At 32.6% G+C, this 23,732-nt stretch overlaps 3 protein-coding genes across 17 annotated transcripts in view; 1 reads left to right on the forward strand and 2 right to left on the reverse strand.

Annotated features, from left to right (window-relative positions):
* The window catches only part of Cbp53E (Calbindin 53E), a 404,419-nt gene that overhangs the window by 255,987 nt on the left and 124,700 nt on the right, over positions 1 to 23,732 (reverse strand). The gene's annotated exons all lie outside the window — the stretch shown is intronic.
* On the reverse strand, positions 14,621 to 18,649 carry LOC143200556 (B2 protein-like). Of its 2 annotated transcripts, none has more exons than XM_076411016.1 (2): positions 18,485 to 18,649; positions 14,621 to 15,062 (listed from the first exon to the last, which is right to left on the reverse strand). In XM_076411016.1, the coding sequence occupies exons 1-2, from the start codon at positions 18,632 to 18,634 to the stop codon at positions 14,685 to 14,687; spliced, it is 528 nt and encodes a 175-aa protein (XP_076267131.1). In that variant the 5' UTR covers positions 18,635 to 18,649; the 3' UTR covers positions 14,621 to 14,684. The 2 variants fall into 2 exon arrangements, with proteins under 2 accessions (XP_076267131.1, XP_076267132.1); XM_076411017.1 differs by lacking the exon at positions 18,485 to 18,649 and adding an exon at positions 16,753 to 16,912.
* LOC143200569 (uncharacterized) lies at positions 19,920 to 22,730 on the forward strand. 3 transcript variants are annotated; one of them, XM_076411031.1, is made up of 3 exons: positions 20,731 to 20,862; positions 20,912 to 20,940; positions 22,323 to 22,730. In XM_076411031.1, exons 2-3 carry the CDS (start codon positions 20,938 to 20,940, stop codon positions 22,683 to 22,685), a joined length of 366 nt encoding a protein of 121 aa, XP_076267146.1. In that variant the 5' UTR covers positions 20,731 to 20,862; positions 20,912 to 20,937; the 3' UTR covers positions 22,686 to 22,730. The 3 variants fall into 3 exon arrangements, with proteins under 3 accessions (XP_076267145.1, XP_076267146.1, XP_076267147.1); XM_076411032.1 differs by having other exon boundaries at positions 20,745 to 20,862; positions 20,916 to 20,940; XM_076411030.1 differs by lacking the exons at positions 20,731 to 20,862; positions 20,912 to 20,940 and adding an exon at positions 19,920 to 19,964.

Consider the following 23,732-nt stretch of genomic DNA (forward strand, 5'->3'; position numbering starts at 1 on the left):
TTTCTTTAATTTTCGAAAATTTTGAGTAATTTACAGTAGATGGCGTAGATTACATAATTTATTATGTGTCCATCTTTAACAATAAATCTAATAAAGGAACAGTGATGCGTGGGCTAGAGACTGATATAACAAAAAAGCATATACATCTAAGCAGTAATTGATACTTAAAAAAAGTTATTTATTACATTATTACTGATCGTTGTCATCGTACCTACAATTTATCTTTACAATAACTTAAATCTAGATATCTATCTAGTAGAACAGTGCTGTTTTCTATTAAATGCACCTCAATATACTACACTACACAAGATCAAATGGTTTGATTCTTCCAAGCCTGTGTCATGAAACCACAGTCAAAAAAAACGACGAATAATCTACCGTATAAGAGTTGGAGCTGGCAGTACGTCGGCAGAGCCAAAAATATCTGTTCACATATTTTGTGTCACCAATTTGACATCAAGTTCCTGGTTGCTTGATTTGGGCGCATTTCGTCTTATTGGAATTTATTTACTTGTAGCGCATATTATACAAAAATATTAGGACTAACTAGGAGTATTACTGTAACTTTTTGTCCGTCTTTGTCAGAAAATAATGTAAAAAATTTGACAACATCGTTGTAGTCCTTCGGCATTTTAATGTTTGCTGGCGCTTGGTATCCTAATCGTCCTTTGTAAATTTTCGTGGATGTCCCTATTTCTAATATACCACAGAGAGTCAATAATGCTACGAAGAATTTTCCTTTGTTAAGTTTTGATCACAATGTTATTGAATTTCCTTATGTAACTCCAGAGTTGCACGTTGTAGATTCATACTGGCTTCAGAATTTGTTTATATAATAACAATTTATTGTAGAGTGATAATTCAGCCACAATGTTAATAGCAGCACAATTTTTGAGCTTCATACAATGTCCTGCTCGTTTTTTTACATGCTCTTTCCACTTGAACTTAACATCCAGTGTTATGCCCAAGGATTTTGTTGTAATTACAAACAGTATTATTTTACAGCAAAATATTACTGGCAAGTAATATAATTTTTGTGAAATGTAAAATCCACATTTGTAGACTCATTAATATTATTAACAACTGCGTATATTTATTGTGCCTAATTACAAATTTCTCAATATTTTTACTTGTAGCAAGTACTGCAATATAATCAGCAAATGTAGCCATTGTAACTCCTTTGCGCGATATTTATTGAAGGACACCTAGGATGTATCTGAAAGTTTAGCTCTGAATTGATGGTATATAAAGAGGAGAGCCAGAGGTGACATAATTAACTTGAACTTGAATCATTAGCATATTTGTAGTGTTTAAATGTGTTATTTATCAGCATCTTTCATTTACTTTTCTCTTACTTTTTATCTTAATTTCATAAAGAATGCTTAATTAATTTTATTCTTTTGTACTAATTATATCTCACATTAAATAAGGGATTTATACATCAGTATGTATTTCCCAAATTAAAATAAAACTACTTAAGCTAAAGTTAAGAATACACTACCATACAGAACCAGCACAGTTACTTGAATTTGAGCCTAATCGGCTCTGCTTTTGATATTTGTTATCTAAGATGATGTTTCCAGTTTAACCTACCGTCGAGATATATTCCGAGGTATTTAGGTGATTCTTATTGAGGAATCGCTTATCCGTCAAGTGATGTAATTAGGTTTTTGTCATTTCGTCACAACGCAAAATTAACGTGGACGGGTTTAGAATTCATTTTATAGAAACCAAAAACTGTTACAAATAATAGAACAAATTATTTAGATTTCAAGGAGCTTCCAATTATCCAAAGCAGACCTAAATTTTTTCTACTCTTTCTTCGTTTCGTTAAATCACGCCCCGCATAGGTTAAAATTTCCATAATAAAACGTAGCAACATGCGATACTGTTGTTAGAAAATTTTTCATGCGAGGGATTAAATAAAAGGGCACGAATACCGACCGAAGGGAAAAGGGCGAGAGTTTCAGATGTTATGGGGTGACAAATTTCCTCGGGCGGGCTATCTGGAGGATTCGCCAGTCGTATTTTCGGGGAAATATCGCGCGGATGACGTAGTGACGTAGGACTGGGATGCTGGACGAAATTGTCGGGAGTAGCGCGGTTGGAATGAGTGGGCGAAATGAAACGTCTTGGGCGTTGCTAAGAGAGGCAATTTTCAAACTTATTACGCTCGTTTAGCTGATGCGGCCCATCAAATAATACACGCATTTCCATTACGATGATAATAAAATAAATAGTTAGAGTCGGGCTACAAGACTCATTGAGATTTTCAAGTTATCACACAGGTTTTTAATTTATTTTGATTGTCTATATAAAAATTTAATTCCATCATGATTTCGAAAGAAGTGCGTAGATAACACAGGTCTGTAATCAAAAAACCTAATTGATTATTCTCAACTGATTTATAAGTAATTTGATATGCTGTTAACGAAAGTAATATCGAAAAAATAAATAAATAAATTCCAGGCAAGGAAAAACTTTAAAGAAGCTTGAAAAGAAACCTACAAGAGCTTAGAATTGGTTCTTCACAAATGAAAAAGCCAAGACCATGGACGGCAGGTGCGCGAAGATTTTAAAATATGGTGCGTGCTGCTTAGATAATAAGTTGGATTTAGCAAATTTCTTTGATTGTCTAAGGAAAGAATGTGTTGCCGAAGGATTTTAAAGTTGGTGAAAAGAAGGTCTTCCAGGAGACAGAAGTGCTACATAAAATTGATATAACATCGCCAAAGTTGGGATTGATAAAGCAACTTGTATAATTACCTCCCAAAGATGGAGATTCAAAGTCTTCAGGCCTCTGAGAAGCAAAGGTGAAGGAAGTGTATTCACAGTGTATTCACAATTTCTCACGAGCATAAATTGAAGAGGTCATAGAGAAATTTTTAGGCGATTATAAACACCTTAACTATAAACAAATCGCCAAAAGAATGTTAAAAGTATTTTAAACTTTAGTTTACCTAATGAGCATAAAAGTATATTTTCTTCATTCCCAGCTCTACTTTCCAGAAAATTTTGGAGATGCGTGTGAAGAGCAGAGTGGACGGCTTCACTAGGACATTAAATGATGGAGAACGCTTTAGAGAAAATTTCAAGAATCTTCCCAGAAACAAAAATGTGTCAAGAGGAGTCTATTAATCTAATAAAAAATTCACTTTCTAATAAAAATAAAACATTCTTTTCCTTTGTGCAATCAGCAGGGGGACACTTGAGTAACTTCAGACGTTCTGACGTTTCTCCACTATGAAATATCTATCTTTTTAGGCAGGAGAAAAAAATGCATTCGCCAGTAATCACAATAAATTAAATGTATATTTTAAATTTTAATTAAAGCATAAAATACAACAGGACAATTAAATGTCCCCGGCCTGTCATGTAGATGGCGCTACTAGCATTAAATCCTTATGTTTTTAGTTAACCATAACCCTCATAAGATGCGTGTATAAATTAGACAGCTGTCGGATAATTAGTTTGTGAATTATAGCATTTTGAGTGAGGCAACTTTTGTTAATGTGAAAAGCTAGATCAAAAGGATCTCGCGATGTATTTCGCGTGTTGAAAAAATATTGTTTTTTGAAGGGAACAAATACAGTTGAAGTAAACACTAGGCTTGATGCCGAGTTTCCGGACACAGCCTCGCGAAAATCAACCATCAAGAATTGGTATTCTAAGTTGAGGCGTGGTGAAATGAGCACCGAAGACGGTGGACGCAGTGAACGCCCAAAAGAGGCTATTACCGATGAAATCATTAAAAAATCAACAAATGATTATGAATGACAACATGATTCTGGATGTAAATTGAATCTGAATGAAATAATAGACACTTTAGATATATCAACCGAACGTGTACATCATATTATTCACGAATATTTGGGTGTGAGAAAGTTATGTGCAAAGTGGGTGCCGCGCGAGCTCACTTTTGACCAAAAACAAAGACGACTTTATGATGCGGATGAAGCGTAATAACCCCGAATTTTTGCGTCGATGTGTGCCAATGGATGAAACATGGCTACATCATTTCACTCCGAATGAAATCGACAGTCATCCGAGTGGACTGCACACCATGAACTCGCTCCAAAACATGGGAAAACGCAAGAGTCGGCTGGCAAGGTTATGGCGTCTATATTTTGGGATGCACATGGAATAATTTTCATTGACTACCTTGAAAAAGGAAGGACCATCAACAGTGGCTATTATATAGCGTTATTGGACCGTTTGCTTCCTCATTCACCGTATTATCCAGATCTGGCCCCAGCCTGTTTCCTGTCCTCAGATCTCAAAGGTATGCTCGCTGGGAAGAAATTTTCGTAAAATGAAGAGGTGATCGCCGAAATTGAGGCCTATTTTGAAGCAAAGGACAAATCGTACTTCAAAAATGGTATCGAAAAGATGGAGGGTCGTTTAATCAGTGTATCACTCCTGAAGGGAATTATGTTAAATAAAAAAAAATAATTTTGCCGAAAAAATATATTTTATTATGGTAGGCCGGGGACTTTTCAATTGAACTGTTAGGAGAGCACCGTGAAAATTTATGCTTGTTGCTAGTTGTACCACAACTTAATTTACCATGAATTTCTTTCTCATTCTTATTTCTTAAGAGCTATGACTAACAACTGTTTTAAGTTATATCCGGCACGAATATCAAATTATATATTGTTTCCGCTAGATAGAGCGAGATTATATCATGACTGCGTCCAATTACGGCCTGGACTGGAAATTATTTAATTGTTACGCTACTTGATATCGTTGCATAATGAAACACATTTCCCATCGTCGGGTTCGAAAATGAATCGTTTTTACTTTGTCGGCATTAAACTGACACCAATTACTTGACGACCGAGGATTAGTTCTGACATTGACTAGTGTTATTGTGCAGCAGGAAATAAGAAAAAATAGCGTTTTTAGGTTCACTGTTCATTGCGATTTTTGTTAAATGAATGAATCTTAACTTTGTCTTAGACACACGAATTAAAATGATAACTAAATTTCAAAAACAATACGCTAGATGACTGTTTTTGAAAAATCACTTTTACCCGGAATATCTGCAAAAAAATCAATTTGAAAGAAAAATTGACGTTTGCAATAATGATATTTTAAATGCGAGCTAAAGCGCTACAAATCTGCGCGTGACGTAGCTGTTGTGGTCGCAACAAACTTTTTGCATACGTACAGGTCTTATTTATACCTTATTTTAACAATTTTATATTATCATTACATATTCTAAAGTATATCGATGGTGTGAGGGTTTCTAATGTGATACACATCCGAAAAAACTCCAAATAAGCGTATATTTCTGTTCCTAGACAGAAAAATGTATTTAGTAAGTATTTCATTTTATTCTGTACATTAGTCCCTAATAATAGAATTCTCTTTTCAGTTACCAAATAATATAAAAAAATATATTCAATATAATGTGATGAGTATAGTCTTACAAATGAGTATATAGTCAATATATGTTCCTACAAGATTCTAATTCCAAATAGACAGTACTAAAGGCTTCTAAATGAACTCACTGAAAATTCATTGCAGTTTACAAGCAGTTTTTATTCTCAAAATACAACAAGAATTGAATTCAAGCCTTTGACATGTGTCAATATAATTCTATCATGGTTAGAATATGAGATGCCAATAACAAATATGTGGTTTCTTGTACATCAGCTAGTTCGATGGGATATACTTTGCCAGGTTAAGGATAAGTGACACGTATGTCATTGAACAATGCGATTTTCGCAAGTTGTTACAGCCCGGTGTGTGTGTTATTGCAAACAGAAATTTTAAATATTCCAAATAATACTTAAGTATAGACAATGTATGAATCAATTGTTGTGACTGTCAAGTAAAGTAAAAAAACTAAGCCGATATATATTTGAAGAATTCATAAGAAAACAGGATATGTTAAAGCATGTCTAAATTTTGTATAGACTTGTAAAGTACTTGATGAATTATTATAGTTGCACATGCTTATAAGATCGTTAGTCTATTATTAAAGTGAACTTCAAAATTACAATTTAATTTAAGGTAATTTCATACAATACAGAAGTGCATCATGAAATGTATATAACAGCTCAATTGAAAAGTCCTCGGCCTACCATAGTAAAACACATAATTTTGGCAATTTTTTTTTCATTCGACATAATTCCCTTCAAGGGTGATACACTGATTATAGCGACCCTCCAACTTTTCGATACCATTTTTGTAATACAATTCGTCCTTTGCTTCAAAATAGGCCTCAGTTCCGACGATCACCTATTCATTCGATGAAAATTTCTTCCCAGCGAGCATACCTTTGAGATCTGAAAACAGGAAATAGCCGCTGAGGCCCAGATCTTGAGAATACGGTGGATGAGGAAGCAATTCGAAACACAATTCATGGATGACTTGTGACACGGTGTATTTTCTTGGTGAAGCAGCACTATCTTTTTCTTCAAATACGGCTGTTTTTCGGCGATTTCGTTCTTCAAACGGTCCAATAACGCTATGTAGAGCTATTTTTGGTCCTTCCTTTTTCAATGCCAGCCGACTGTTGCGTTTTCCCACTCTTTGGAACGGGTTCATCGTGTGCAGTCCAATCGGATGACTGTCGATTGGACTTCAGAGTGAAATGATGGAGCCATGTTTCATCCATTGTCACATATCGACACAAAAATTCGGATTTATATAGTTTAACACTGCTCCAAATCATCAACTCGGCGTTGTTTTTGGTCAAAAGTGAGCTCGCGCGGCACACACTTTGCACTGAGCTTTCTCATACCCAAATATTCGGAAATTATATGATGTACACGTTCAGTTGGTGTCTTTAGAGTGTCTGATATTTCATTCACTTTCAACTTACGGTAATGCAAAATCATTTTGTGGATTTTTTAAATATTTTCATCTGTAACAACCTCTTTTCGGCGTCCACTGCGTTTACCGTCTTCGGTGCTCACTTCACTATCACTTAACCTAACATACCCATCCTTGATGATTGATTTGGCTGGGGCAGTGGCAGTGGCTTAAAAAAGCAATATTCTGTTGAGTATTTTTGCACGTGCGTCTTCAAATAATTATTATAAAATTTTTCATCGGAAAATTTTTATTTGTAACAGCAAATTTAAATCATTTGATTTCAATTATACGATTCTCACAATCCCTAAGTGTAAATTGTGCTATTATTAGATAGTTATTACTTCCATTTACTAATTTTCTTAATAATTATGTTCCTCAATAATATTCCTCAATATTCTACCACATTTTATAGTTAGTGTGATCTGTCTCTAGTATTTATTATTATAAATTAATATTTTTGTGGTTCTTTATTACAATCATGTAGCCTATTGTATATTACACGTATGTGTCTATTATTTTTTAAAAATATATTAATTCTGCAGAAATTAAATAAAATATTACGAATCGACAATAAGTATGTGAGTTATAATATATAATGACATGTATATTCAATAAGTCATAACTAGAACTTAATTTAATTATTATATTAGGTTATTCTAAAAACTGTTGTGTGTCTATTACTCTTGTTAATGGAAAAAAACGTTTTAGTCTGTTTGGCGAGGGCATTCGGATGCGCTGACACTCTTCCAGAGTACATTACACTGCCATTTTGGTTCATTTTTATGGGTTATGTGGATATCGCACTGAAATAATTTGTTAGGGAGGTAATGCAGATGCTTATGTTGCATTTACCAGTAGTTTCCTATAATTCTAGAGCATTTGTATAAATAGGTCTAAGATTTGACATATATAGTTGGTATATGCAGCTTATGTGTTATTGCTGACACCTTGTTATCTAAAATTAATTTCAACTGACACCATATAATTTTGGTGATTTTGTCTCACTTATTTTAATATGCCATGTTTTCAATCACTATTGGTTTTTCTTCAGGGAAAATTGAAGTTTCCTTGTGGCTAATATGGTAATATATAAAAATTAAAGTTTCTAAATTAATCTAAAATAATTATTGTAATAATACATAATATAAGAGTATCTGTTTTTACCTAAAAATCATACACCTAATTACTTAACAACATGTAAAAAAAATTGGAAACATCAATAAATTAGTTAAATGTTAGTTACTTTGTTTTGTTAAGCTGCTGCCATCTACCGAAAATATATATATCATCGTAACTGTGTAAACCTGTTTTAAGCTACCTTTTTAAAATGCTAGTACTATTTAGTTATTTAAATAGGAATTTCCTTTAATAACGCTGATATTTTGTAACGATCTGTATAGAGGAAGTGTTTAAATGATGTATTAATGTAATAATATAAGAGTATCTGTTTTTACCTAAAAATCATACACCTAATATTACTTAACAACATATAAAAAATAAAATTGGAAACATAAATAAATTAGTTAAATGTTGGTTAATTTGTTAAACTGCTGCCATCTACCGAAAATGCCTACATCTTCGTAACAGTGTAAACCTTTTTTAAACTACCTTTTTAAAATGTCGGTACTATTTAGTTATTTAAACAGTAATTTCCTTTAATAGCGCTGATATTTTTTAACGATCTCTATAGAGGGAGGTGTTTAAATGTTAGTACCAATATGGGGAAGACAAGCACGTAAATGATGTATTACTTTCCAGAGAAGGATCATGCAGGTTGAAAATTATTTTTTAAGGTTTAGAATTAATATTATGTCTGAATTGGCCATTATATAATAATGTAAATATGTATAACAGATCTGAGCAAAAATACACAATGACAAGGTCTGTTGAATCACGCGCCACATTTGCTAAATCTCTAATACAAACGAATCGAATTGAACATAAGAAATATTCTTTTTTGTGGTTGTTTTTGATGCAAATGATTAGTTGAATAGAGGTTTATTTTCACTAGTCATTTAGGTGTGACTTTTGGTATTGTTAGATGTAAAATATGCTATTGGATCTAATATATCTATAACGAATATATCTAATATACACAATCTATAAAAACATTGATGGCATCGAATAAAAATGACGAACTGTTTTTTTTTACCAGGTGTTTTGATTTGTTGTTAAGTCGCTCATTGTAACTATTGCCATGACGTTGTTAGGCAACCATATATGAGTGTAATGATAGAAATGTGGGCAAGAGTTTAGGAATAAAGCTCATCTTATTAAAACTAATTTAAATGTAAAAAGCACTCATTATTTCTTTATATTATCAAAGAAATAATTATACAATAATTATCGGTAAATGTTATGTTAATAATTATTATAAATTTGTAAATATTTATTATTTTATTGTTAATAAATATTAATAAAATGTATTCGCATGAGTTATTTCAATAATTAAGGAAAAAAATTGGAAAGAAATTTGCCGCACTGCTCTGTTTCCAGTTCACTCTCTCGCTGATCATGTTTCAATTCATATCGAATAAATTATTTACGAGAGAGTTTGTTCCTGTAAAAGTTTAATGGGCAACAATAAGTAACGTGTAGAAGTAAAATCTCTGTTTATTACACTAGTGTCGCAAGGCCACCACAAAAAATTAACCGCATATTCGGCACTAAGGAACCAGTGGTTATGTAATGTCCCATAAAAAAGGCCAAAATGACTACGCCTCTCTCTCTCTCTCTCTCTCTCTTTCTTCTTCCTTATTTCCAGTATATTATATCCTTACACGTATCCTTAACCTATATTCCGGCCCATCATCATATCGACGTTATGAAACATAATATCAAATAAATAAGTTATATTTAACCAGTTTCAAGAGTGTTAAATCAAATAAACAGTAATATATACATTCGCTGCACTAGCATATTGATCGATTGCTAAGACTTCATAGATCACCACATATACAACGACACCTAGATTTACGGTTGGCACTGGGCGAGAGTTGGCACCATGCATTTGATGGTATAAAAGACCAAGATAACTACGTATCTCTTTAGACGTTTTATCGAGAGCTGAAGGTTATTAAAGAACATGGTCACTTCCAGAGAGTGGTCTAAAAAAGCTCCAGGCACAGATGGTATAACAGTAAACCATCTGAAAAACCTAACTAGCAAGTAACTATCATAGTTTGCCAACGTCATCAACTCCATCCTAAGATTAAAATGTTTCCCGAATAATTGGAAACATGCGCTAGTCGCTGTCATTCCAAAAAAGAAAGCCAAGTGCAATCCATCTGACTATAGGGCCTTTCAGCTTGATTAGTCCTAACTTGCCGAAAAAGCGATACCACACGCTTTAAACAGTTTCACAGACGCACATAACATAATCCCGAACGAACAATTCGGTTTCCGTGCCAAGTACTAAAGCATTCATCAAGCTGCTCGCGTCGCAGCAACAATCCACCAGGCATTAAGAAAAGGTCAAAAAACTGGAGCCATCTTTTTAGATGTTTCCAAAGTTTTCTATCATGTTTCGCACGACGGTTTAACATTAAGGGCGAAACATTTTGGTCTACGGAATGATGAGTGAGGATCGGTGACGCAGTCTCCTCTCGAAAACAAACCTCCGCAGGAGTTCCGCAAGATGCTCCACTAGCCCCTGCCCTGTTCAACCTTTATATGGCTGATTTCCTACTCCACAAACATTCCCACAGAGCATTTTATGCAGATAACATAGATTTCTTCACAACCGGCTACAATCCCGACGCTATTCGCGACAGACTCTAAATCCAAATGAACCGGGCCATTGCCTGGTACAAAGTTTGGCGGCAGCAGATAAACCTGAGCAAAATTCAGGCTGTTCCACCGCAACAGTTCCGCGCCTATCGCCTCCAAATCAATGAAGCTCCTATCCCCTGGCTCCAGGAAGTATCATACATCGGCCTCCAGTTCGACCGCAGGTTCCAATGGTCAGCCCAAATCCAGCACGCTATCTGCAAAGGCAATGGCGTGTGCAGTCTACTCTTCCCACTCCTCTGCAGAAAAAGTAAATCACCACAAATACGTCCAGGTTGAATTCAAAAAGGTTAGCAACGCTACAGGATTGGTACTAGGCGGTTCCGAATTTAAAGTATTAGCACTACAACGTCTCTCTTTCCTCTTTATTATTTAATTTACTTAACACTTCCGTACCCTTGACCTAACCTAATATTCTGTCTATCTTGCCTTTGAAATCTTACACATGTAGTCTTTAATATCGAAATAATCAAGTTAATATATCAACCAGTGTTTTCTGTTCCCGTGCTAATACCTTCCACAAAATAGTAGTGAGCATTTCATTAAACAAAAAAGTCAACACAAACAAACATTTCTACACTAGTGTAGGTTCGTAGTTCGTGTAGTGTAACAGTTCATCGGGTCGGTCGGTCGGGCTGTCGACGCGATTGCTTGTCTGAACACTCACTACTATTTTTGGAAGGAATTTGCAGGAGAACTAAAAACACTGCTTGGACAAATAATTGTTTATTTCGTTATTAAATTGATACATGTGGTCGACGAGAGAATGACAGGATATTAGGTTAAGGTGAAGGAAGTACGGAAGCGTTGTGGAAGTGGTACTGTTACAAGGGGATGGCGAAAAGAAAAGAGGGCGAGACGTTGTCGTGATGGTCTTTTATAGCCTGGAACCGCATGGCACCAATCCATCGGCGATGCCAACCTTTTAACTTGTTGTTGGTGAATGCGTGGTGGCCAACAGGGTCGTGCCGGTCGCCACAGTAGCTCGTCAAGTGCTGCCATCTGTTAGTAGGACCTTTATATCAACAATATCGAATAATATTTTGCCTTTTAATGAACAGCATGAAATTGTTATAAACGCCCGAGGAAATATTAATTAATTTTGAGATAGTGTCTATAGATGGCGCAGCTTTCAGAAAAAATGTAGTGTTTATCAACAACTTATTATTATTGTTGTTTGAACTGATATGTACAACAGAAACACTTGTACTTTTATTTGCCCATTTGTTGATATTATGCCTGAATAAATTGAAGTTGGTTCGTTGTCATGATGATAAAGGAAAGATATTGCAGAATAATGGGTGTTTTGGCCCTTTATATCCTTTATCAGCATGGTACAATAAATGCGTACTAATAATCGCTTGTCCCTAGTTGATGAATATGCGGTTGCCTAAAATGTATTGGTTACTACGTATATTCAAAGTTAAAAAATTGGAAATCTAACCCAATTAAATCATCATACTAGATACTATTAACTTTTCCTACGAATTTAAATACTTTGATAGTAATGTGAAAAGACAAGTTCTAACGGTGAGTTGAAAAATAGTTAATAGTACAACTTTTTACAGTAAATATTTACTTTTGCAAGGAAAATTAATTTACGTTCCTCATATAATACAATAGACATTTTTATTTTTATTAACCATTATTATCTACTATCACGAGAGCAAAATTAACGTTTCTAATTCGATTGGGACTGAGACATTGGTCATTGGTGCGGTGATAGGCTCATAGTTAAATATATACTGATTTAGTGTAGTCGTATACCATCAAACTAGATGTCAGCTAAATTTTGAGCCATTTTAATCTGCTTGTGTGTACATTTGAATTTTTTTTACCTCTAGTATACTATGTAACATTATACTACTACAACTGCACTACATTGTTACGAGTGAGATATTTAAACATCGGATGATTTCCATCTGCTTTTACCAGTACAGTGTCGCTTCGTATTGCCGTTCAACAAGTAGCTCCTTTCCGTTAAATAAAATAATATTTTCAAATTAAATTAATTGTTTTTGTTTTCTAAACCCTTTCACGTATTATAACTGCCGCAGTGGGTAGGATTCCGGTGAGATAGTAAGGCTGTTCTATTTTGAATTCATTCAATTAACTGGAATCAAATTTTATTAATAGTATTTTCCAACGGGGTACCGTGGAAATTTGGGTAGAGAACAAAGGTCTTCAAAGGCGAACTGGTAGACAAAGATAATACACTCGATACTCAGAAACAAGTTTACAACTACTATAAGCTATTCAGACAAGACAACCAGCACATACATGCCTGTAGCAATTTTTTATAATGGAGGTGTTATATAATGCAAAGTTACGGCCCTGACTATCATAGTCATGTGCGAGGGCCATCTGTTTTAAGACTACTTGAATGGTGAACGTGTGAGATGATTGTGCGTGTCACTTGCACATATTTTATAACTCTTAATAAATTGATTACTCCTCCTATAAAAGCTGGTCAGTGATTTAATTTAGATAGATTGTTTTGACCCTCAAAAGTCCTGGAGGCTAATGGGTCTTATCTCTGACTGTCTAAGCGAGAGCACTTTTTAAAATTATTCGGTTTTAATAATTTTACCTTATAACATATAACTTAATTTATGCATTATGAAGTTTTCTAATTTTTTTATGTATTTGAAGACATCTTTCAAGTATTCGCGGCGAATGCCTACGGTGGTACGGATTCGACTGATTAAGTTTTTAAAGATTTTCTCCCTTGACCGAAAGCCTAGGTTGTGCTAGCATTAAGGATGTTAGTTGAATAACACTTATCAACCTAAACCTAAGGCAGAAAAATCTAGCGGGATCAATTACCATGATCTTGGTGACCAATTTACTTCATCTGGATGGAGTTAACCATTCGTTCCATTATTTAATCCTCCTATATAATATTATATGGATCATTTGAGGTGAAATTGGCAGCGAAAAAATCAGATTCTGCATTTTCTTTTAATTGTAGATCTTGGGAATATAAATTATATTATTACTAAAATGAATAATATTTAAAAAAACTGTACTAATTAACGAAAGAGCTACATATTGAAATAATTTATACTAAAATAATAAATGCAGTGTTTCGTGAAGAAAATGTAATGTTATATTAAGCTTGATTTTACTCCGTGTTAAACAGGAACTAAATCATATTTATTTACAATAAAATAAAACTTAAATTGTTAAAAAGTGCAGAAGATTCTCAGTAAATAATTTCGTTATTATCCGAAATAAAAAATTTACGGTCATGCCTTTACCAAAAATAAGCCAAATATGAATGAATTCCAAAACCTCATTTTTACTTTTTATTATCCATGCATGTATTTTGATCAATAATATCTATTGGTGGAAAGTATCAATGTAAAAAACAGTTCAATTCAATGCATTTAATTTATAATAGTTTTAATAAATTTACGTTATAACATATAATTTAATTTATGCATTATGAAGTTTTTTTATTTCTTTATGTATTTGAAAACATCTTTCAAATATTCACCGCGACTACCTGCGGTGGTACGGATTCGACTGATTAAGTTTTTAAAGATTTTCTCACTTAGGTCTGGCTGAATATGATAGAAAGTCTGGGTTGTGCTAGCATTAACGATGTTATCTGAATGAGAATTGTCAGCGTAAACCTAAGGCAAAAACATCTTGTAGGTTTAATTACCATGACCTTGGCGACCAACTCTCATCATCTATATGGAGTTAACCATGCGTTCCACTACTTCATCCTCCTAAAACTACTTGTTATCATTAAATTTGGACCAAAAAAATTCTTCCGTAGCGTTCACTGTTGATGAACGTTAACTCTTGTGGTTACTACCTGATATACCTCCATAATATCTTAATGTCTTTTTCAACTAAAACTATAAGCTTTTCGAGTGTTAACTTAGCACTCATCATTTTTGTAATAGTATTTTATTAATTGCTCTATCATGTAATGATACTAACTTGACATCAGTGGTTGAGTAATAAGTGACAGGTTAAATACAAACAGCCAATCGATGATTATATTATACACTTTATTTGTTGTTGCGTGATTATCTTCAATCAAAAATACAGTATTTTTATGATTTTAAAACCATCATTAAATCTAGCGTATCTGGAGCGTATTTATGGAAGCATTTAACCATTTCGAATGCGGTATCTACTGCCGTATCTTTCTTTATACCACAAGTTTTGACGGCCTCTTCCACAGCTTTCTTATGTTTGAATTTTTCGACAAACTTCTCCGTCAATTGATCTTTGTTGACGGTTCCATCATCGTTCACAAACTTTAACTTCTTGCAACAGCATAAAATGTGTTCTTTCAGTTTGGGATCGTCCACGTATTCTTTGTTTTGTACAACTCTGATGAGGGTGGACTTATCTACTCCGCTTTCCTTGATACAATCATCTTCGTACTGTTTTAGTTTCGTAAGTTCTTCTTTAGTAAAGAGTTCACCCTTAAAAATGTATGTAATATATTATATGATATTATATGGAGCATTTGAGATGAAATTGGTAGCGAAAAAAAATAAGAATCTGAAATTCCTTTTAATTATAGCTCTTGGGAATACGAATAATATTAGTAAAGTGAATTATATTCTAAAAAACTGTAGTAATTGACGAAAGAGCTATATATTGAAGTAATTTATAATAAAATAATAAATGTGGTGTTTCGTAAAGAAAATGTAATGTTCTATTCAACTTGATTTCGCTCTGTTAAATAGTAAATAATCATATTTCTATACCATAAAATAAAACTCAAAATGTTAAAAAGGGCAGATGATTCTCAGTTAGCAATTTCTTTATAAACTCAATTAAAAAATATACCTCTACTAAAAATAAGCCTAATTCGAATGAATTTCAGAACCTCACTTTTTTAATAGCAGTGTATGTATTTTGATCAGTGATACCTATTGGTGAAAAGTATCAATGTAAACAACAGTTTAATTCGATGTATCTAATAATTTTCTACATAAAATAACAGTCGACCTTTTGGTATCATTGATCTATATATACTTACGTTAATAATTGAATACTCTAATTTTCAACACTTATTACTTTGTTGGTTAATTTGTAGAAATCTGCTGGCGATCCTGTTACTTGATATCCCAGTTGTTGGTTTTGATTTAAAAGGGGTTACTTTGATGTTAATAAAAAAACACAACATGGAGGATAAAGAATAATCGAAGGCAGTAAGTATCAAGATTTATTGAACGAAAGTCTAGTTCAAACTCTCAAATAATTTGCAGTGAATGAATCACGTGTCTCCATATGTTTATATACGATGGGAAATAACTGAAATAAAAGAAAATGCCTACCATACGAATTGACAGAAAATGACGGCCCTTAGAAGAGTTTCAACATCGCGGTTTCATTGTTTAGTAGTTAAAAATAATGTTTCCGTGGCGTGTTACATCTGGTGATGAACAGTAGGTATAATACGATAATCTCAAGTGTAAAAAGTCGTGGGTTAGTTACGGAAAGCTTTTCACATCGACAACGAAGCGACTTGACCATAAAATGTTGGATGCATATTGGTAGCGTATTGTTAATGGCGAAAACATGTGAATTCCTTGCGACAGGCTCAGTCACAAAAACTCATGCACTTACTGCACCTATATCGACGTTGATTGAATAGGATGATAGTGTATTGTTGTGAAAAATATTTCAACCAAATTTCGATACAATATCGCCATGTCGTTAAAAAGATGGAAAACAGATGTAGAAAATGACGGAAACATTTTTAATTATAAATAAGTGCCTTTTTAAAATCCAATGAGATCAGAAAATATTCAAAACATATAATATTATTTGATTGGCTTTGGTATATCAAATGAGGATTTAAACTTACCCATACACAAACATATTTTACATGTCCTGTATTTTTTTTTGAATCCACAGTTTAGTATATTATATTATTTACAGTATTAATTTAAACGCAAAACGACTAATTCCCACTAATTGTACGTAAGAAATTACGAGCTATTACAAATAGCAGAGACAATTAGTAAAAAAAACAATATAAACGTGGAATTTACATGTATAATAAAAACAATATTGCGATTGTTATTTATTAGACCTAATAATAACGAATTTACCTTCACCAAACTGTATGTCTATAAAAATATATGAAAGAACTTGACATACCTTAACCAAAGCAGCTATAGAAAACATAACCAGATATTTTGTCACAAGATTATCCATTTTCTGTGATAGAACTTTATGAAATTGGCGTAAATATGATTCACGATAACACCAAAATTCGAGTATTTATATCAAAAATAACCAATATAATCAAGATTTATTCTAATGATAAATCTGGAAAATATTGTTGTGCAGTTAATGACACGCATAATTATGACATAAAAAATTAATGAGTCTTGACCATCCTGTACCTGTACGTTGCATCCATATTTTATTGCTATTAAAATGTTTATATTAATCAGTGTATTCACCATTTAGTCATGAAAACGTTTAATATTCATAAGGCATTTTAAATTATTATTGTGGTTTGAAGTTGTTGACTTTAATTAATATTAATTTTGTTTGCGGTTAGTATAAATATTAGATTTATGTATACTGATATTGAAAAGCAGGTAAATTATTCAATATTTTTTAATGGAATATTTGTGTTTTGTTTGACAAAAAGTCGCGTTTTGTCATGTTGTTTTAGACTTTTTATGTTTTTTTTTTAAATGACGAGTATATGCAGGGTTTCTAGTGAAGTCTTGATCACCATGATTATGCACTTGTTTCGTTCATAGCATTGGAGCATAAAACATCTAAGCGCCAGAAGTTTTATTAGACTTAAAATAACACTTTGACAGGCCATGCTTTTGTAGCTTGTTTATTGATAAATAGCACCAGAAAAATACCCTAATTCGAGACTTTCTTTTGACAAGATTATAAAATGTTGCAAGGTAGAGAACTTCCTTCTAAGATATTTTGGAATCATTCAACTAATATTGTTAGACAGCAGATAAAATTAAGTATTTCACACCCTTAGAAGTCTAGAGAAGATAACATCTTGTATTGGACTAATTGGGTTAGTTAGTTAAAAATATTTATTACCAGCAGACATTATACAAGAACTTTCATCACGTATTTATATTTTTTTCACATTATTTAAAAGGCATTCACATAGATAACCCCACCTCTCATCAACACAATTTTTTCTTTGATGTAAAATTTATTCTCATTTCTTCTTCATTAGAAATCTTCCATACTTTTGAAAATTGAGTTTAAAATTGAATCTATCAATTAAATATGATAATTTTGTTCTTTTTTAATTAAAAGAAGGATGTTCAAGAGTTTATATCAAAAAGAAATTGTTACGGCGCATAAAAAGGTAGACAGAAAGGAATGCATTAATTATAAAGGTACTATTCTGCTGTGCACAGCTATGATGATCATATGACGCCAAAAGAATCGCAGAGTGTATACCAAAAAAAAACAGAAGTATACAAGATCATATATATCGAGCATTCATAGATTTGAAGGAGATATTATGGGTAATAATAGGAAGTTATAATATTATAGGAGTAAGTGATAAAATTCTCTCCATAATTCAAACAGCCAGTCAGCTTTCTTCAAAATATTTTTGGGTGAAAAGAATATTAGTTAATAGAACTGTATGTAGGATATAAGGATATCAAAATATAGAAAAGTTAAAGTTTTGTTTGCTTATTACGTACTGGCAACATATAATAGTCCATAACAATTTCTGCATGAAGTCAGATTACTACTACGAGAGTCAGAAATTTGCCATTAATCGAGAATCATTTAAATATATTTAGGGTTGATTATATGTTGATTATTTATTGATGTAATATAAAATGTGGAAATTACAAATAGATAAAACATTTGGCAGCTGGGTTACCTGGAGACGAGGTTTGGGCGGTCCATGGTGGCACGTCCAAACTGAACTGAATCTAGGATTATATTTCTGGTTATTTTGTAGACCGTATATTCCACAATGTAAAATTCGACATGCCTCAAGGTCGCCACATATCTTACAATATATATACATAGGTTGTATCCAAATATACAAAACCAGAATCACAGCAACGGAAATGACAATGAAAAACGAGTAGATTATCAAGGATGGACAGGATAAGAAACACAGAAATAAGAAAAAAATTCAATTCAGAACCATCAGAATAGTATGTAGAACGAAAATGAGAAATCCCAGCGACCACAAAGTAAGCGAACCTGGGATGCGAATACCAGAGTGACAGTGCAAAAAAGAAGAAAAATTAAATCCAATATAAGAAAGAAAAAATAACGTACCGAATTTATGAAGAGAACGTGAAGCAATAGACGCAAAAAAAGGTGAAACATACTAATCACATTGATTACAAAATAACAGATGCAATGAATATTTGGAAAGTATTAGGTATTTATTGTTTAATATAACATAAGAGAGAATATAAAATTTCATCATCTAAAATCCTATTTTTTAAAAATTCCAAGACACTTTAGTAACTACATCAATATCACTGAAAATCAAATACTTAAAGTAACATTCGCACATTATAATTAATGATTCATACAAAAATATTCAAGCATATTTGGCAAACTTTTTCGTTTACTACAATTAAACATATAGTGGATATTCAATATTATATATCCATATAAATCAGCATTTAGCGAACAAACATTCAGCATTATTGTGCTGGAAAAAACAACATGCTTGGACACACATGTTTTAATTAGATGAATTTATAATTAAAACCATAACATCGAAAATGGAATATAAATTTGAGGTTAAAACACATTATTATATAATGACGAATCTTTATTTATTAGTTTTAAAACAAGGAAAACAATGTTTCATTTCTCCGTAAGCGGTACAGATTAGTTCGAAGAAAATGGTAACAACATTGCATACAATAAATATACATACGACCGGTTTTAAGATCTTTAAATACGATTACTTAAATCAAAACAATCGTTTCTGTGGCTACTGGACTTTCCTGCCTTCTCCTTAACTTGATTTACGCTCGAAAAACATTTCTTGATTTTTTATTGAGTATATATTTTATTTTAGTTACGCCTGGTTTTGAAACAAACACCATTTTATAAAATGAATTACATGAAACAAAACTAAAATTGTATGAATATAAGTATCATAATTTTACGTAGTGTAAGAGTTGCGTAGAGAAAAATTAAAAATCAATTATTTTGTTTTTAAACATTAACTTAACGGTCTAGTGATTGTATAGGGATTAAAATTCCTGTAAAACATTAACTTTAATCTTAATATATAATATTCTGCAATATAAAGGGCAATTATTAGGCGATTAGGTCGCCCTTTGATGTTTGTGTGTGCGTATGTGTTTGACTTTAAGCATAGGGCTGTAAGTGTCCCTACCAAATGAGTTGTCGCTTTTCTATATACTCTCAATTATTAATTCAATATTAAGGCCTTTATTTATAAATTCACTTCCCAACCTATCCATCTTTGTTACATCACTGATTTTTCTAATATATTTCATATATATGCTTATATCTATTTGACAATACAAACTCATGGTTTTTCCAACCATGGCTTTCATTTCATTGCTTACATTGATTTCGATTTCCATATCCAGATACTTCAATCTTAATTTCCTTGTTCTATTCTTACATGTTCAATTTAAATATTTTTTCTTCCTAACTCTTCTACCACCATGATTTTTCTTTTGTTTTTACTAATCATTACGTATTTTGTGTAAAGTTAACATAGTGTAGGCAGCGAATGGAAATAATAAACAAGGAAGAAAACTGGCTTAACTTAAAAGGAGGAAAGGATTTTTGTATCGTATTTTCGTTGGTTACGAAAAACTTAGATAATTAATTAGACCAAATCAATAACATCGCCAGAAATTGTTGTATTTAAATTCAACGACAGTGTGCCGGCAAAGAAATAAAATTAAAAAATAATATCTACACGAATTACATTTATTTTGTGATCTAGTAAAAAGCTATTATTTTTTCACAACTTAATAAATTGAATAATACAAAAAAAAACAATTAAAGTCAACCTTTAACCCACGTGTGTAATAATTATTTGAACTATAATTCCGACAATTATTAAAAAGCTTAAGGAGGTTTTAGCATTCGTTTAGTGGAATCAAGTTTTAAATCCAGTATAACGAATGTGAGTTTATCTGTCTCTAGTCTAATATTAATCAATACCTTTGCGATCATAGTTATATAACGTTATTGTTTTCATTGGGTTTGAGGAAAATATTATATTTTAACTCTAGTGCTTATGTAAGTTATTTTATTATATGGAAATTATAATAATGTGTTTTTTTTTCAGTTAGTGCTTTATATATAAATTTAATTATGGTAAATATAGCTTTTTACTTTAAAGGTGTAGTCTTTAAAGTAGTAGTGATGATATGAGATGTGTTCCGAATAAGCTATCGGGGTTTCAAACTTCAAACTTCTCTGTTGGGAATTGACATTATATTTATTTGTATCTGTTTTGAAGAAACTAATGACTGCAGATTAATTCTTAAAATTCTTTCTAAAACTTAGAAAGTCTCGTTTCAAAACATTTCGCATATACATTACTAATTTTATATTCCCTCGTAGCATTGTGACCAAGGATACGAGAATATCCGTGAAAACTAATTTTGAAAAACCTTTCAGTTATATAATAATATAGCGTATTTGCTATATTTTGATAATATAGTGTTTAGTATACTTGTTTTTCTATTTTAACAGTTAATAAGCAATAAACTTTGGTTGAGAAAGCATCAAAATTATTTATTTTTTATACTGATTGGGAATTTCATCATTTGAGTGTGAATTATGATGTGTGCTATTGTACAAACGCAGATAAAATGCTGCAATACTAAGCGAAACTATAAAAAATAGAGATAAGAAAGTTTTTTTAAATTTTAATGTCTTATCTTTACCAACAAGGGTTTATTGAACCATGGTCCTTGGCATTAAGTCTACCGACTGGTAAGTGAGATTTTAAATCATGCCAGAAGACATCCGGTCCGGTCTTAACCAGCATGGTTACGGACGTAACTGGGATCACTTTCCTTGCCGGAATTTACACTCTTGGCTAGGACAATAATAAATATTAATCAATCACAAACATAAATTTACGACCATGCTCCAGCAGGTTTCGGACTCGCAACCTGCTGCGCCAACCGAGCCGTCATAAGAAAGTTTGCCTGAGTTTTTGATATATATATATATATATATATATATATATATATATATATATATATATATATATATATTAGAGGTGTAATGTGTTTACTGTTCATCAAGTTATACAAAAGTAAACCAATGCGGTAAAAACAAACTTCTTGGGTCAATCACCTATGCTTATCGTTGCGTAAACCACGAACTGAACTATAACCTCAAAATAAAATGAATTTACAAAGTTATCCAATATTCCCCCATAAAAAATTAAATAAAGTCACTAAATCACAGGAACGTGGAACCAATACAGCTTCTGGAAACCGCGTGATATATCAGAAGATTGAAGCTAACCAAACCCCAAGAACGTGTTAAATTTTAATTTAGGAAATATATACTGGTGCATGTAATATGTATATATATATGTCACTGATCTGGCTTTTATACTGCCTGAAGAACAATTGAAAAATTGTAACAAAATTAATTTGTAAATTAAGGTTATAGCAAGAATATCTAATGCAATGTGTATTAAAATAATATATTTGAGATTGTTCATAACTGTTTTTTAGGCTGAGGAATTCGAAAATCGTTATTTTCAAGCACATGAACAATGCCAGTCTAATCCTGAAACTTGTATGGACGAGAAAGAGTTCCGATGTATTAAACGCCGAGAAAACGGAGTACTTACGGCTAACTTTACACGACACGCTGCTTGTATGTTCAAAAGGTTAGGATTTCTTAGCGACGAAGGCCAGCTGCAGAAAGATACGATGGGACAGGTCATCGCGTGGAATTATAAGGACCCAAAAAAGGTTATGGCTATCCTGAATGAATGTTACTCCAATAAAGCTACCAAAGAGGAAACGTCGTTGGGTGTGTTCCATTGTTTTAGGAAAAATGGAGTACGACTTACTAACATCGAACAAAAATAGTATTTATAGATATATCCTATCTAAATATACAACAAATTTGTTATATAACTTACAATTTGTCTTAATATTAAATTATATCTAACAGGTCAATGGAAATATCCCCGGTCTGACAAATAGACGGCGCTATTAGAATTAAATCCATATGTTTTTTAGTTAGCCCTAGCCCTCAAAAGATGCATTTATAAATTTGACAGTTTTCGGATCATTAGTTTGCGAATTATAGCATTTTGAGTGAAGCAACTTTTGTTATTGAAAAAAAATGGATAAAAAGGAATTTCGCGTGTTCATAAAATATTGCTTTTTGAAGGTAAAAAATATAGTTAAAGCAAAAACTTGGCTTGATGCCGAGTTTCCGGACACTGCCCCAGGAAAATCAACCATCAAGGATTGGTATGCCAAGTTTAGACGTATGAAATGAGCATCGAAGACGGTGAACACAGTGGACGCTCAAACGAGGTTATTACCAGCGTGTCACAAGTCAAACGAAGTGAAAACGATGACAAAAATCTGGCCAATTCATGAGCTTTGAATTGGTTCCTCATCCACCGTATTCTCCAGATCTGACCCCAGCGACTATTTCCTGTTCTCAGATCTCAAAAGAACGCTCGCTGGGAAGAAATTTTCGTCGAATGAAGAGATGATCGCCGAAACTGAGGCCTATTTGGAAGCAAAGGACAAATCGTACTACAAAAACGGTATCGAAAATTAGGAGGGTCACTATAATCATTGTATTACCCTTGAAGGGAATTATGTTGAATAAAAGAAACTAATTTTGCCAAAAAATGTGTTTTACTATGGCAGGCCGGGGACTTTTCAATTTACCTGTTAGGTGTTTACCCATCGGTCCTATTTTGCTTATATATTTAAACTACATTTTTTCTGTTAAATGCACCTGTTTCTGAAAATCACTACATTACACTACACAAGATCAAAAGGTCTGTGTCCCATTGCATTCTGGTGTTATCCAAAAATTGTATTACTTCGATATTGATATGAGAATGGAGTTTGTCCTCATGTGTCCTTGAAATTCTCTTGATTTCCTTGGTG

Source organism: Rhynchophorus ferrugineus, unplaced genomic scaffold (assembly GCF_030347505.1).
Source record: "Rhynchophorus ferrugineus isolate W39M unplaced genomic scaffold, kcgeb_rfMv2 rfM8, whole genome shotgun sequence".
Classification (NCBI taxonomy): Eukaryota; Metazoa; Arthropoda; class Insecta; order Coleoptera; family Curculionidae; genus Rhynchophorus; species Rhynchophorus ferrugineus.

Excerpts from the sequence above, each read along its gene's own strand:
- LOC143200569 (XM_076411030.1), top strand. The coding sequence starts at position 19,923 with ATGTTTGTGTGTGCGTATGTGTTTGACTTTAAGCATAGGGCT. Across the intron at positions 19,965-22,322 it reads TTGACTTTAAGCATAGGGCT|GCTGAGGAATTCGAAAATCG; the intron begins GTAAGTGTCCCT and ends ACTGTTTTTTAG.
- LOC143200556 (XM_076411016.1), bottom strand. The coding sequence starts at position 18,634 with ATGTATATATATTGTAAGATATGTGGCGACCTTGAGGCATGTCGAATT. Across the intron at positions 15,063-18,484 it reads CGCCCAAACCTCGTCTCCAG|GGTGAACTCTTTACTAAAGA; the intron begins GTAACCCAGCTG and ends TACATTTTTAAG.